The 16,057-nt window shown below is 32.1% G+C and overlaps 1 protein-coding gene across 4 annotated transcripts in view; it reads right to left on the bottom strand.

Moving 5' to 3' along the window:
* Window positions 1-7,088: 7,088 nt before the first annotated feature.
* GatB (glutamyl-tRNA(Gln) amidotransferase subunit B, mitochondrial) overlaps window positions 7,089-16,057 on the bottom strand; it is a 31,476-nt gene continuing 22,507 nt past the window's right edge. For 2 of the 4 annotated variants that reach the window (XM_024359868.2, XM_067045887.1), the window contains 5 exons: window positions 13,195-13,318; window positions 12,880-13,124; window positions 12,686-12,748; window positions 12,554-12,616; window positions 7,089-7,482 (listed from right to left, as the gene is read on the bottom strand). In XM_024359868.2, coding sequence (XP_024215636.1) covers window positions 12,906-13,124; window positions 13,195-13,318 — 343 coding nt within the window. In that variant the 3' untranslated portion in view covers window positions 7,089-7,482; window positions 12,554-12,616; window positions 12,686-12,748; window positions 12,880-12,905. Of the gene's footprint in view, window positions 7,483-12,553; window positions 12,617-12,685; window positions 12,749-12,879; window positions 13,125-13,194; window positions 13,319-14,888; window positions 15,000-16,057 lie in introns of those variants that run through there. The other 2 variants (XM_067045883.1, XM_067045892.1) reach the window with 2 other exon arrangements.

The following is a 16,057-nucleotide window of genomic DNA, read 5'->3' as shown; positions in this document are numbered from 1 at the left end:
TCGCCTCCCCACTCTTCCGACGTCATTCTTTCTTCTCAACCAGCGCTATCTTCCGGGGTGCGCACCTCAGATATTGCAGTCTCCGCTGCAAGTGACTAAGGGGGAAGGATTTAGTATAGATAAATCGCCGACAATGGATAAATGGATCGTATAAACATCCGAGAGGGGATTTTTTTTAATTGTAAAGGTAGTAGAACAATAAACCAAAGGGTGAGAATAATAATCTTATGAGAAGATGGTTGGGGGTGCGATCAATGAACACAAATAAGTAAGAAACTTATTTATTAGTGCCAGAATTTCTAGCCTTCATCAGAGTTCTTCCCCGAACCGTCTTCTCCTCATTATAAAAACCCATAGTCAATTATTAACTCATCATTGAAAATAAAGTAAGTGCATGGATAGTTGAAAAAAATGTTCTTTTCTGTTTCTTAAACTTATGTACTCTTGTGTTCGAGAATCATGAACAACATGCCACAAGTTATATTTTAAACTTTACTCCTGTAATTCGTAAGGATCCTCTATTGGAGTACTGAGAATCGGTAGAAGACATTTAATCGTTTGGAGCTAGACGAATGTCACCTGGCTCCCTCTTTTTAGTCTGGTTGTTATCTCTGGAGACAAGTCTTGGAAGAGAGGATTCCACTAGAGCTTTAAACACTTGCGATCAGCTAGCTATACCTGAATTTAGCTTTCTCCAATGTCATCATAATCAAGACCAACGACTGTGTCCTGACAAGAATTCTTTACAATGAAATAAAATAAAACACAAACGCCCACGAATGTTTACTCATAAACAAAGGTATTGTAAAGATGTTAAGGAAATATTCTATAAAAAATAGTAAAAAATTTGTATGTATGACAAGCAGATAATATTGAGAGATTTCGATGCAGATACAGACGGGATCTGAACTTAAAACGATAGTTGACTATATTCGAGTCATTCCTCCAGCAACGATTACACAAAACCGCTAAACAGTCTGGCCGTTCATTTTAAAACTGATCGTTCACTTCAGGGAATTAGGAAAAGAGGGACAAAATGGAAAACCATCCTCGGGGTCCGAGGCCCTGGAATTCCCGAGTTCGATTTTTGTCAAAATAAAGAATACCATATCGGCTTGGTGGGTCTTACATGGTTAATGTAAGAGGCACATTTATTTTTAACAATTGTTTATGGAGAGAGGGGTATAGTCTCATACAAATACACCCCTATATATATACAATGTTATCAATAAACCAAGAAATTAAGATAAAATAAATATATTAAAATAATAATTCTTAATAAAAGATAAAAGTGAAATTAATAACAAAAACAATAACATTTATGGATTTAACAAAATAAATAATTGAATTTTAAAGGAAAAAAAAAGTGAATTTAAGAAAAAGATGAAGAGAAAAAAAAATTAAGTTAAAATAAAATTTTTAGATTGACAATAACTGAACTGATAAATATAGAATTTATAACAGGACGTCCTGCAGCAGCAGTCTTCGAGTTGTGGTTGACTATCCCAAGTTGTACGCCAATGCTCCTTTTACTGTATGTAACTAGGATTGGAACCTCATGAGCCCTTTTTTGATGTGTTCGATAATCATTAACAACATGCCATAAGTTATTTTTTAAACTTTACTTCCGTAATTGGTAATGGTCCTCTATTGCAGTACTGAGAATCGGTGGAGGACATCTAATCGTTACTTTAAGGAGTTACCTAGGTTTGGAGCTAGACGGATTTCACCTGGCTCCCTCTTTTTAGGGCTCGCCGCAGCTCAGACAATCCTCTATTGTCTCTATTTGTAATTCCCGATGCAATTGGCTGAAACAAGAATATATATTTTTCGATATTGCATCGTGTATATTTGTCTAGAGCAGTTCGGGATCAGCGGCATAATTCTCTCATATCATCTCTAGAGTAGAGATGGCCAACAAGTCGATCGCGAGGCCAATTTGGGTTCATCGTCGATTGCTCGCAGTGTCTGGGGTGGGATCCCGTGTACCATGGAAGCGATTGTAGAAGAGAAAAATTTCAAGCAATAATTTCAGAAATATTTCATATGAATCAAATTTTATTAATTATCCATGTTTTTAATTCCCCTAGATGTAGTTTTTTTAATTATTGTTGTTTTTACTTAGGTAGATAAGCCGTATATCTGTATTCCAGTGCGATTTGTACTCAGCGAGCTGTTGATAGATTAGCAAAAAGAAAGTCATATAATTTTTTCATGACAAATTTTCCTGGCCCAAGAACAGGAAAGTGGAATAATGAAGTCAAATTATCAGCTATACTGTGCAGTTTTATAACAACTTTTTTCGTATTTACGAACAAATACAACCTATACATTGGAGTTCATAAAAAAAAATTAAATTGCATTTTAAGTAAGTAAAAATATATCTTGAAAAATTGTCGGAAAAATGTAATTTTTTAGGTAACGTATGTAAGGAATGCTACTATCAAAATTTGGGTCTGGAAATTTATTTTCTTCATGAGCCTATATCTCGAAAACTTAAGAAGTGATTTAAAAAATAAAAAATAGTTTTGAACATACATATTACTTATCTACCCATACCTCGCTGGAATGCACCTGATACTGAAACACAGTTTATAAACATAAATGTATTTTACACCACTTCTTCCCCATTAGACTACGCCTATGACAAGTCGATCGCGACACCCTCATAAGATAAAAAGTAGATAATATATACAGAACAGTTGACCACCTCTGCTAGAGAGGAACGTTCTATAATACATAATAACTTTTGAGACTTTATTCTTAACCTGTTGAATCCGTTTGGTAAAATAATTTATTTTTATATGTAAAGGGAAATGATCACCGTTAGTAATGATATTATTTAAAACTGTCCAATCAATAATATCATTAAGTTACACTGCCTTTTAGGGTTTATAAAGGTGAACTGGCCTGGGTTATCACTTAAAGTTCGGCCATTTAATAATACAAATTCCTGATCTTCCATAAACGCAGTGATAAATTTACCTCTCTTGTTGTTTACTTCACCTTGCTCTTTCGGTATATATATATTACAATGAATAAATGTGTGATTGTCATAATGATTATGATGGTTTACCAGGCAATAAAGGTCTCCGGCGATTAAGAATATATTGCTGGGAATTTTTATTTAAACTAAATAATTATCTCATTCAATCGAGTTTTTTCTTATTTTTTATCCCTTAAGTAAACCAATTTCTTCTTTTGGTTTTCCACGAAGTGTCTTAGCTGGGACACTTCATGTCGCGTTTCTTTTATCACCGACCTACAACCTTCTAAGAGCTCTTTACAATTAGTGAAAGGTTCTTATTTTGAAAATATATATATAAATTGTAAAAATAGCTGACAAAATATCCAGATCTTTAAACATCGCCATTTTGTATTAAGGTGGTGGATGGCAGACTGATATTGGTTAAAACCTTCTAAAGCTGGTAACTCCCATCCACGAGGCGTGTGCCATGCACGCTAATCGAGCGCGTGACATTCGAGCCACTAGAGCTAGGAGGCAAAGGGTTGCACTGCTGCTAGTTCGCTGTGTCGGCCCAGCAACATTGTTAGATTGGTTTTTGTCCACAAATTAAGGCTAAAAATGCCCTAACACTTTTATCTCTTACAGGAGACAACTTAATTTTAAAAATCAGTGGTTATGTGATATCTAAGTATAGATAATTTATTTTTTCAAGACCAATATTAATAGATGCCTAATATTTTTTTTGTTCTTTCTCATTTTCCAATACATCAATTGATACTTTTTATAGTTAAAAAAAATTGTTTACTGTGGCTGTCCTATTATTTTATAATAGTAGTCGCTTGAACTGTATAAATGATAAATCTAGTAATTTTTAGTAAATCCATCCTATTTACTTCAAATTACCATAGATGATAGCTCTAAGAACAAATTTAATTTTGAAAAATCTCCATTTACGCGCTCGCCTCAGAATATGGACTTTCATCGACTTACCTCAATACTGTTATTCTTTTCATTATTTTGTTTCAAATATGATATACGATATATCGTTTATAATATTCTCTTAGTATTTTATGGCGCTTGCACGCACTTATATAAAAGAAAAACTAGCAATATAACAAATATATTTATCATTTTCATAATTATACACTCCTTACTTAAAAGCATAATTTTAGGAGGAGACTAAAACTCAACTTTTATAAACAAATTCAACTACGTTAAGTGGGACGCGCTTGGGAGACCTGATAAAACTGAGATGTGGTTCAGACCGCTATTGGCTAGCGAAAAAGATGAGCGAAGATCAGTTCATCTTTGATTACGTAAACTGATTTATCTCTGATAGGAAAGATAGCGACAATGTGCTTCATGTCGCTTTAAGTACCGAGCCCAGGCGTTTTACAACAACGGAAAATTTTCATCAAAATCCGTTGAGGCATTTTCACGTGAAAAGCAGAAAAAACACTTGAACACAGATAATGATTTTCAGGCGCGAGTTTATGTGATTTCGTGCTCAATTATAGGTCTGAAATCATTTTAAAGTAAATAAATATAACTTAAAAAATTCATGATGCAGAAGATATTTTTGTATTAGTAATTACTACGGCTTTCATTACTAATCTTTCCAATCAATTGTGGGTTCTATTTACTAATATAATATTTGTATTATTAGTGCGTTCTGTCTATTGACGTAACCCAGCTTGGCTTGTTTGTATTAGGTTTGTCCCAATTAACCGCGGACATGTGTACTATGGAAATTATTTAAAGAAAAGAAAATATGGGAAGAATAAATGTAATTAAAAAGTTTCTTATGATGATATAATCCGCATTATATCTTCCTAATTATGGGAAAAATTTTAAGTTAAATTAAAATTACTACCCTATAAATAAGCAATTGCCCCTGTTCACTCTAAAATTAATATTTAAAATTGCTATAACAAATGAAATTATCCTTTAAAAAAAATAATGAAATTTATAAATAGATAAAAAAGTTAACCTTATTCAGAAAAGAATGTCGAGAAAAACATTTACAAGTAAAATGTGATTGTGTATTTTTACAAGTAAAAAAAACTTTTCGTTATAGATCCAACCATACTGTTTAAGAAACGTTTTATCTTCTTTATGATGATACGATTGGATTTGAATTACCTTCAACAGCTTTTGAGTGAGTGATTACTTTTATGTAAAAAAAATGTTACTTGTTAAAATTTTTTTTCAATTTTCTCAACCTGCGGTCCGCGGGCGGCAGATGGGCCTTTGAGAGGCCCGGTAACAGGTAGTTTTTGAGAACTTAATCTGAAAACTGTTCTGCCGGGAATTGCCTCTCACACGTTGCATTGCATAGCACACGACATTTAGCTATTGACTCGTTCCACCAATAGACCGGGGAACGGCCAACACCTGGCTTGGTGCGTAACATAGCCACGGTAACCATATCCATCTCCTGTTCTTCTCGACTCCCGGTCGTCCAGGGTAATCAGGATAGCCTGGTGGTCACTATTGGTGAAAAGATCACAGACCTGCTAGCTGGCAGTGGTTCGTAGATTGTCGCTGACAAATGTCAGGTCTATTACAGAGCACCTACACCTTTACAAAAGGTCCCAGTATTAGCCAGAACCATTGCCTCCAAAAAAGTTATGGATACGCACAAAGGTCACTAAAAGGATTCCTCCATGTCAAATAGGAGACCGACTCCCACTCTCTGTTACCCAGGCGTTGAAGTCTCCCGCAATTAAAAGCGGTCTTCGCTCTCTAGCATAGTGAATTATGCGGTCCAAGAGAAGTGCTTAAATTAGGTCCAGATAGATCCACTGGTGATTACCAGTGCCGTTTCCATAATGACATGCCGCACGATTTCGCGTTGTGCCTGCAGGGCATGTTCTAGTGCGTTTGTGGTCAGCCTAACTCGAACAACAAAACAGAAATTACATATTTAAGGGTACATGGTTGGTGGGTCACAGCAACTTACGATAAAATCGACTGAACAAAACTACCACTTTATAGCATAGATTACTAAAAAATAGCTGTAAGAATTGATTTAAATCGGTATATTAACGAACAAGTGAATGTTCTTTAGTATGAGATAAGTCTTACTTCTCCTCATTGAAATAGTTTGCCATGGCGTAAATGACGATTATTTAAACCAATTTTTTCTAAAGTGTTTTTAATTTTTTTTTTAATAAATAACTAGTTCTTACGGTTGGCAGTAATAATCAATGGATAAATACAAAATATTAAAGAATTTGATGAATAACTAAATGAGAAAACAGGGAAAATATCTTTCCCGAATGCAAACCCTCCGTGGTAGAATTCTGTCGTCTAAAACAGACAATTATAGCAAGTTGGTTGGTCGATGTACGACATTTCACAATCTCACAACACAAAACAAAGTCCTTCCCTCAGGGACCCGCCCCACATAGACCCCCAGGGAGCGTCGGTCAAATATCACTTTTGAAATATTTGCTATAACGGGATGAGGAAACTTAAGATAGTTAAATCGAGCAATATTTAAAAAGCGCCTGAAAATGAAAACGGCGTAAAATTTCACGCCGTCTATAAAATAATTAGAGAGGTAGTAACCTATAGAGTAGTATTTTGTGGCGTTTTTGGTTTTTCTAATAACACTCTGAACACTGTATCTGGTCATTTGAAACATAATTAATTTGTCTGCAGTACGCTGTAGCCTGCTGAGATCTTCATGAAAAGTAATGAGAGAAAAAAAATACTATACTTTAAATAAGGTTTTAAGCTCTTGAATCTGTTGAGTATTTTAACTAGCCTCTCTGACGTAATCGTATGTTCTTTAGGTGACCGGAATAAACATAAAATTATAAATTTTATTACTCCCGCCATTTTGTATCCTGATTGCGGACATTACTTTAATGTTGTCAAATCTTAGTAACAACAATTTCAGGTTTTGTCTTTATTAGTTAAGCCATTTACTCAGTCAAGGAAGGAAAAGTTTCAATATGTACATATATTACACAAACAATGTAAGCATCAATAGTTACGACTAGCAAATACTAAATTCTGTTTCATTAAATATTTAATATCTTCAATGGATATAGTTCAAATATTGAACAATATAACGAACAGTAAAATATATTTAAATAAAACCAACCAAAAATTCTAATAAGATTTTATTGCTTTTTTTATTATCATTCAGCAAAAGATATTTTGTTTTAACAAGAGGTGATAAACTCATTGTCTTCTTCTGATTAATTACCTTCGAATTATTATTTTTAGCATTTGGATTTTGGGGGCTCAGTAGGCATAACCGGTTTTACTCTTACGCACTTTGGAGTTTCAACACATGGTTTTTTACACTTAGGAGGTTTATAAGGACAATGGTCAGGAGGATCATTCGGTGGACAGTCAAAGCGGGGTTCTTTACATGGTTTAGGACCGCATGGTTTTGGTTTTTTCTTGCAAACAAACTTCTTTTTAGGGCACGGAGGGAAGCAGTCCTTTTTTTTCCCGCATTTGTCATCAGGACATTGATACTTCATATGTGGATTAAACTGAAACAGTATAAATCAAAGTAAACACAAAAAAAAGTTAAAAGTATGTATTAAATTATTGTTTTACGGTTTGAAACGGGTTCCAATCAACCTTATGAGGATAGATAGAATTTTCTTTAAAAAAGATGTAGAAGCCGAAAGTGAAAACCAACATTGATATTGGTCAAGACATCGATGAAGTCATTTTGGGAGGATACTTCATATTAGGTGGGTTTCTGTTGATATTCCATGTTTTTGAACCATACGCTCTGTAATCCAACACGTTTTGGCTGTTTTGTAATGATGAGATATTGACATTTAGTTGAAAAGGCCATTCTTAAGTCAGTGATACCGAGGATTACCCTCCTTACTCGCGTAATGAGACGGAGAGTTTCGGTAAACAATTTGTATTTGAATTGAGTTGGTGCTAGAGAACCGTCTTTTGGAGTTATGTTATAATCTTTTTCTTCCAACCAGATATTTTATTTCCCTTTATTTAAGGTCTTCGACAGTTGGTCTTATGAATTAAATAATCAGGTTATATCCAAAATATTTGAGAATCCAGTTAAATTTAAATACCATAATGAGGCTTATTGTCTTAATTAGTAGTATAATTGATTCTGTGTCAGTAACATTTTAATTATTAGACGTTTTGGGTTCTTGAACCCCATTATGATTTTTTTTAATTCTGATAACTCTTTTGCTACAAACTTTAGCACTTTGATTATTAAGAATAATTTCTAGAACTCATAGTGGAGCAGACAAATTTTTCCTGAACGTTTTGATAGAAAGTTTTAATACTGAGGGGTGATGAAAACTCGATTTTCGATCAAAAATGTTTGTCTTTGACCCATGGCGCCATATTTGAACAAACATTTTTAGTTCAGTATAACCAAAGTCCCTAGTCTTGCGAATCGTGAAGAACATCTTGAGTTCAAATTTTTGTTTTATCCTAACTTAAGAAGGCGTGGTCTGGCACGTGACTAGTCCATTGCTGATTAGACCTGAAAATGAGCCATCACGCCACGCAAATTTCCAGTTACTAGACAATTAGGTTGGGATTTCTCCACCTTCATATTTTCTTGCACTACCATTTTGTTTTTATTCAACTTGAGATTAAGGAGGCTGATTGTCCTCTGCGAGGGTCTCAAGAATCTTTTATGTACCATCAGTTGTTTTCTATGCACCCTTACTAGGCGCCACGCAAAGCTCTTCTGCACCCTTGGCGAGTTTGAAAATCTGCGTCTTCCCCTTCTGAACAAGTTTTTAGAATTACTGTAAAATTTCTTATTGTTTTAATTACAATTTATCAAAGAAAAGCTAAACTTCAATTTGAAAATGAAGATCATACTATACAGTATAAAACTACTTATTAGTTAACATCTCGTGTGTTTGTAACCTTTTTTCACATACCCTTAAATTAACCTATCAACCTCTTCAATTCCTCAGCCATATCCCTTAATTTTAATAAACATTAATATTCCTCCAACTTCCAGCTAACTCCATATAACCCTGAAAACCTCTTCACCAACATATCCATTGATAAAGTACTCCAAATTGTAGACAAAAACTGGACTACTATATTATATACCACATCAAGAATCATCCCTGGAACTTTGATGCAGATCCAAAACCAAATTTTAAGTTGTTTTAATAAGTTGTAAAATACTTTAATAAAAATTATATTATTTTTTTTTCAAATTATATAAATAATTTTTTAACTCAGTAAATGAGTTTCTGAATTAGGAGATGACATGAGGTAAGGGTGACCAGATGTTAGCTCAAACAAAAACCAGAGGGAACTCAAGTACTGGGTAAACCAACAACCTTTTTGCCCTCCTATCATCCATTGTGTTTGGGAAAATATAACAAATTTCAACCATTCAACACAATTAATTTTAAAAATAAAATTTTAACTTTTCTCTTTAAATCTAGTAAACTTGGGGGAATGGATATAAAAAATAATTGCCAATCCCCAAATTCTACCTAAATAAGAAAGGAAGAATTCTTTGAAAAAAAAAAGTCTTGACTATCATCAAAGTGGCGGATACATGTTCAGTATGATTTTTCCATCTCAAACCTAAGAACCTATAATGTCAAACAATTGGCATGCAGAGATTTTTTACAAAACTTAAATGCTCCAACTAGATTTGCTGAGAAAAATGTCTTCAATTCTGAAGTATTTGTAACAAAATTTACCTCTCCATCATTCCATAAATAATTTATAATATTCTGTAGTGATATCATATTAAATTAAATATTAGTTAATTGTTTAATTATTAGTTGTTTCAACTTTTTTTTTAAAACTGATAAATAATTTTACCAATTTTTAAAAAGTTTTGATTGCATTACAGCAATATGATGTAGTGGAGATATTTTACATTTAGATATTAAAAATATGAACTGTAGCCCTGAACAGGTCATGGAAATTGGTAAAAACATAAAATGGAGAATGAAAAGACTTTTTATATATAACTGGACCAATGATCTAATAAATGTGAAAGTTTCCAAAAAATGGATAGTGTAATTCTTGTATTGTATCATAAATATTTTTTTTAGGAATAAAAGTTGAAAGATTTAGGATTTGTAATATAATTTTAATTTAATAATTATTTAAAATTAATAGATAATTTTCTTATTAAACTAATAATTTTATGTATTAACATTGAGCATTTGAATCAATATTATTTGTAAATAACAAGAATAAATCCATTTCGATATGTTGTGATTTAAAAATGTTAAAATTATTTTTATAATATTTGAATTTAAAGATTGTAAACTGGTCAAGGTCAACAATAGTGGACATCCAAAGTCTTTGGTCGATAAACTTGATAAAAACAAGTGCAAACAACAAATACATATAAAATTAAAATATTCAAGTATACAACAAAACTACAGTTTATCAAAAATCAAGGGGTTCATGTCTTTTTTTTAATATTAACTAATATCTAACTTAGTGTCATTGGTTTAAAGAACATTCAATTGTTATAACATCAAGTAACCAAAGAAGGTGCTACCATTGATTCTAGACGGGAAGTTAGTCAATCTTTCTTTGTACTTTGATCAAATCGCATCAGAGTTGGAGTGGTTCAAATTCCATATGGTTAAATACAGAAAGCCATCATGAAAACAATATAAACCAGTTTTAAGTAAAAATCGTCTGTTTTTTTCTTTATTATAAAAAAATATTGATAACCATGTTTACAACAAACAATTAAATTAAATAAGTGACAATAACAAAAAATGTTTTCCAGTTTGAAATATAACTGATTTTTCAGTGTGAAAGGAAAGAATCAAGAAGAATAAAAACAAAACAAAAGTCATTGACCAAACTTCATTAGTGTATTCTATATTTTAATATTTGAGGCATTGAATTGTAAAACACGGTAAGTGATATTTTTTATGAATTGAAGTTTTGGGCATCACCGGCTTATTATAGACTTATTTCACAGATTGTTGAAAAGGAAATTTGTTTTCTGAAGATAGTAATGTTGATATCAAGTGATGGTAAGTGACTCCTGGTTGAAGAAAAAACAATTAACAAACATTGTAAAAGTTTTCATTTCATCAGTTACCATGTTTCATGACCGAATGCCTAATCCGTGTATCACCCAACAATACTGATACTGAGTAAAATTAAGAAGATCAAAATGTGAAACCGATTTAAGTATTAGTTTTCCAATTTTTTTTTTTTTTTAATAATTTATTTATTGCTATTTACAACTGTATACACATATATACAACAAGTAAATTTGCTGTAGGTGACATAGTGACATGATAAAACATGTGGAGAATCTACCCACTGATAGAACTCCAATAACATTTCTAGAGGAGAAGATCTCGAGGCCATCTTCTTTTCAGGGGCCTAGGAGGATTATTAGGTAATGAAAGAGAAGCCAGGTTAGAAACAAGTGGATTTGGATGGTTGAGAAGTTTATTATGGAAGGAACGGTATCTGGTTCTGGCCAAATCGGCAACATATGGAACATTGAGGTCCTGATGGATGACTTGATTTGTGACAAAGTAAGGAGCATTAAGGATTTTACAAAGGATTTTGGAGTGTAAGGATTGGATTCTGGAGGAATTTGATGGTTTAGTGGAGCCCTAAAGCTCAACTCTGTATGTCCAGATAGGCCTTATAATAGTCATGTAGATCAGGCTTTTGTAATGGATTGGCAATTTAGACCGTTTGTCTACTAAATGTTGCAATAGTCGGAATCTACAAGCAGTTTCTTGTCTTTTTAGTCTTGTATGACGATTCCATGTCAGTCGTTTGTCGAGATGTAGTCCTAAGTAACTGTTCTGTTCGACAGAAATAAGTGGGGTATTATTAAAGGATATTGTAGCGGAAGAGGTCATGGGTTTACGTCGAAGGGTAAATGTGATTTGGTGGGATTTATTGGAATTTATTTTAATCCTCCAGTTTTGGCACCATTCTTCAAGGGTGGTGATGTGGGATTGGAGGGTTTGGGATTCAATGTAAGGCTCATTGTTCATTGACAATAGACATGTGTCATCGGCATACATGGTGAGGATTGTGTTAGGATGGGTTGGAATGTCAGCTGTGAAAACTGTATAAAGAATAGGACCAAGGATTAGTATCCTTATATAAGGATTAGTATATATCAGGGTAGTCCCTGAAGTACACCAGCAGACTGACGGAATAGGGATGAATAAGTGCCGTTGTAATTTACTTGAAATAATCTGTCGGAGAGATAAGAAGGGATGATGAGGAAGTATGTAGGGGGTAGGAATTTCCGGATCTTGTATAGCAGTCCTGGGTGCCAGACTCGATCAAAAGCCAATTTTTTAAAATGTGAAACCCTGAGTTTAGCTTATCAATGCCAATAAGTCCCGCTATATTTCAAATTTAATCAAAGAGGAGAGTGGAATTTAAAAATTAAAAAGATTTTTTGTAATGGCTAAATTCACCAACAACAAGAAAATATATAGTCAATTGACTATATTAATGCAATATTCATTATTTTATTTTTGTTTACTCGTCAAATAAAATAATTAAATGAGATAATGAGAGATCTTTAAATTAAAATACAAAGGGCTGAGAAGTTATCAATCAAAGCGTTGAACATACCATCAATGCGGGCATCCTCAGTAAGCTTTCATTATGAATATTTCCTCCAGCTAAAATATTTTTCTGTAAATTTATAAATTTTATTAATGTCACTAAAAACAGGTAAAATTAATTCACAAAATCACTACATACACTGAATGATATTTTGAGTAAAATTCTATTCATTTTATTTTGACTTGAAATTTAAACTTGCATCTAAAAAAAATAATAAAAGTTGATCATGTGTTTGGTTTGATTCAATTTATTTTTAAGATCATTTAATTATATAAACATATATTTTTTTTTATAATAAAAAATATTGCAACGTAAAAATCAATAGTACCCACTTTATTGGTTTTAAAAGTTGTGTAATTTAATCTTTTAACATTTCTTTTAATAATTTAACAACTACATCCATCTTGGCTTTTTTGTTAGTTTCTACAGCCACTTTTCCAAGGAGGGCAGCGAAAACCTTGGTCTTCCCTTTTTTGTATTGGTTAACAATCTCAGGATTATCTTGGACAACTTTAGTGCAAATCCTAGTTAGTTCAATTGTATCCTTAATTTGCCATAACCCCAAAGCTGTAATAATCTGGAAAACATCAAAATGATAATTATTGAAAGTATTAAATAGTTGATAATACAGATTAGGAAAGATTTACCTCTTCGGGAGTACTGTTGTTTCCATTAGCAATTTCTTCCATGACTAATTTGGCTATATTAAGATTAATATCTCCTGACTGAATAAGATCTACAATGCTTCCTAATTTAACTTCATTAAATTTTCTGAAACCCAGCAACAAAAATCAATAGTATTAAATACAAATTAAAGATGTTAGAATTATTTTTTTAAATATCGCTAATAAGATTCTATCAGCATTTCACTAAACATACAAGATTCTAGCCTATACTCAAAGGTTAGGGGAACCCATTACAAAATTGTTGACTAGACAAAAAGGAATACCATCAGTATCTTAATAGTAGCCAAGATGTTATCTAAGAAAATAAAGGGTACCATATTCAGAGTTTCCCACTATATCTCTACAATTATGTAATTTTTACTTGATTTTCACGGGGTCATAACAGGGGCATGTGGTCTATTTCTTTTGATAGTATTAATAAGTTGCTAATCTTTTCCAGCACACCTAATTCTGGAATTTCTAATGAATAGAGATACTTTTTTTGTGAATTCTGACAGCAAATAAAATATTAAAACAAATTTATATCATGCACTTTTTGACCCAACTCGTCGACCTGAAGATGTAAAATTCCAAAAACTGCAAATAATTTTAAATAGTTTTTGATGATTCGAGTGCAAAACCGAACAACCCTAATGAATATATCATTTCTTGAATTTGATTTTCCATAAAAATCCATCATGATTTAGACATTTATTTACTGAAACATTATCTTCATGACAGCTGTTTTTTTTGTCTTCTAGGCTGGGAGAGGAAACTTAAAAGATTATGACAAATTCTTAGGAAATTGAATACTAAAACGATGAAATTTTAACTAGACTAAATTTACCTTAAAACTTTTATTAAAAAAAACCTTGAGAGGTCACACAACTTTCACTTACCACCTTTACAATAATATTTTTCTATTGATGTAAAAATTTGAAAAAACAAAAATAAATTATTAAATGATTTCTCGTAGTGAGAGAGAACAAACATCAACTTTGTTCCTGCCAATAATCCTATAGTTTAAAAAAATATAACCAAGCCGTGATGAATAATTGCGATCAGGAGAGATTGTATACACTTGGCTGCCTCTGATTTTCCAGTCTTTAAACTGCTTATTGCTCTTTTTTTCTCCTACAGTTAGTATCAAATTCTTTCATAGTTCAAATCCATACATTTTTTTTATTTTTAATGATCCAAAGTGATTAATTATTCCAAATAAACAAAATTAAAGTCCTTTAATAAGCAAAAATTTTACTCAAGTCCCAGGCATTCCTATACACAAATAAATATATAATTTCAGTTTTATATGACTTTTTATTTTTAAGCTAGATTGTTCACACAAATACCATTTTGCAATACTTGTTTATTTGGACTCAGGAGACCTCAAAACCTATATTTCTGTTGAAAACATGAATTCGAATTTTTATGTTTTTGAATTTTATGATCACAATACTTTCTCTTACTATATGTAGAGAAGTTAAAGTAAAAATTTCATCCTCAGTTCAATGTAGTAAAATATATGGGCAAATATTTGTTTGTAAAATGTACCATGTAGTAAAATAATTAATAGAAACAAAAGAAAACTTTCTTACATACAAATTGAGGTACAAATAAAATAATAGTAATTGTATGGTACCTACACCAGCCTAGATATATGAAAATTTAATCATAACCTGTAATAATGTTGTATGTGCCAATTTTTTTTCTTTTCATACATTAAACCATTACATCAACAACTGCATAATTTAAGATTAAATGATAATACTGCAAAAATATTGGAATGTCTGTGAAAAAAGGGGCATCATTAATAAAATAAAATAAGAGAGACATTATTTGGCTTATCCTCCACAATTTAAAAATTGTAGCATTCATAATTTTAAAATATAATATAACTAGTTTACCTCTGAAAGAACTCTCACATTAGATATGTTTGTTTCTTCTCTTTAATTCATTCAAAATATATGCGATATCATATCATGCTCATTCATATGAACAATATCGTATTATCAAAGATGTATATTTCGCACACACGATCGGAGAAGCTGCATACTTTATAATGATTATTTTTAAGTAGCATTTTATGAAATAAATAATTATGTTACCCCATTTGAAAATATCACTTCAGTTTTACAGTTCAGATTTAGCTATCCGTAAACACATGAGGAAGAATGAAGCATGTGATAAGTATTCCATGACAACCATAATGTTGGAGAAGCTAACCTTAGAATTAGGTATGACTCATACCTAGTTTGTGCGCTATCGCAAAAACAGTTCATTTTTAGACTTATAACAAAAAATCCAACTAGGTTCCATAGGAATATACCAAGGTATTGATGTACATGTCCAAATATTTAAAACCCAATTTTTATTGTCTCGATCTGCCAACTTAATCCGACTCTGTCTGAGTTTTAACACCACTCACTTTTTTAATAACTTTTATTTAAGTTCCAGTAAGAGATTAAGAATCGAAATTGTGATTCATCATTTCTCCTTGAAATTCTCATCCATTTAGATAGCTCATTTGTCGAAATTCAGTGGTTCTCTGAGCTAGAAAAGGGATCAATACTACCGTAATGTATATATGTATCATAAGTAAAGCATGAACTCCCAATGGATCCCTTTCAGTTCAGGTTGGGCTTAAACTTGCACAAATATTAATTGAATGGAATATGGTCCGGGTACAGTAAAAAAAAACTCAAACAGGAGAATAATTATACTATTTTATTGAGCCAACATTTCGCCCCACGTTGCTGGGCTTCGTCAGGGCTAAAAAAGATACAAACACCATAGTTACAAAAAGGGAAAAAAAAAAGAAAAAACATAAGTGTAAAATAACAGGGGT

This window comes from Halyomorpha halys, unplaced genomic scaffold (assembly GCF_000696795.3).
Source record: "Halyomorpha halys isolate HHAL.00 unplaced genomic scaffold, Hhal_1.1 Scaffold249.1, whole genome shotgun sequence".
In the NCBI taxonomy this organism is placed as follows: Eukaryota; Metazoa; Arthropoda; class Insecta; order Hemiptera; family Pentatomidae; genus Halyomorpha; species Halyomorpha halys.
This window is presented reverse-complemented; position numbering and strand designations above follow the sequence as displayed.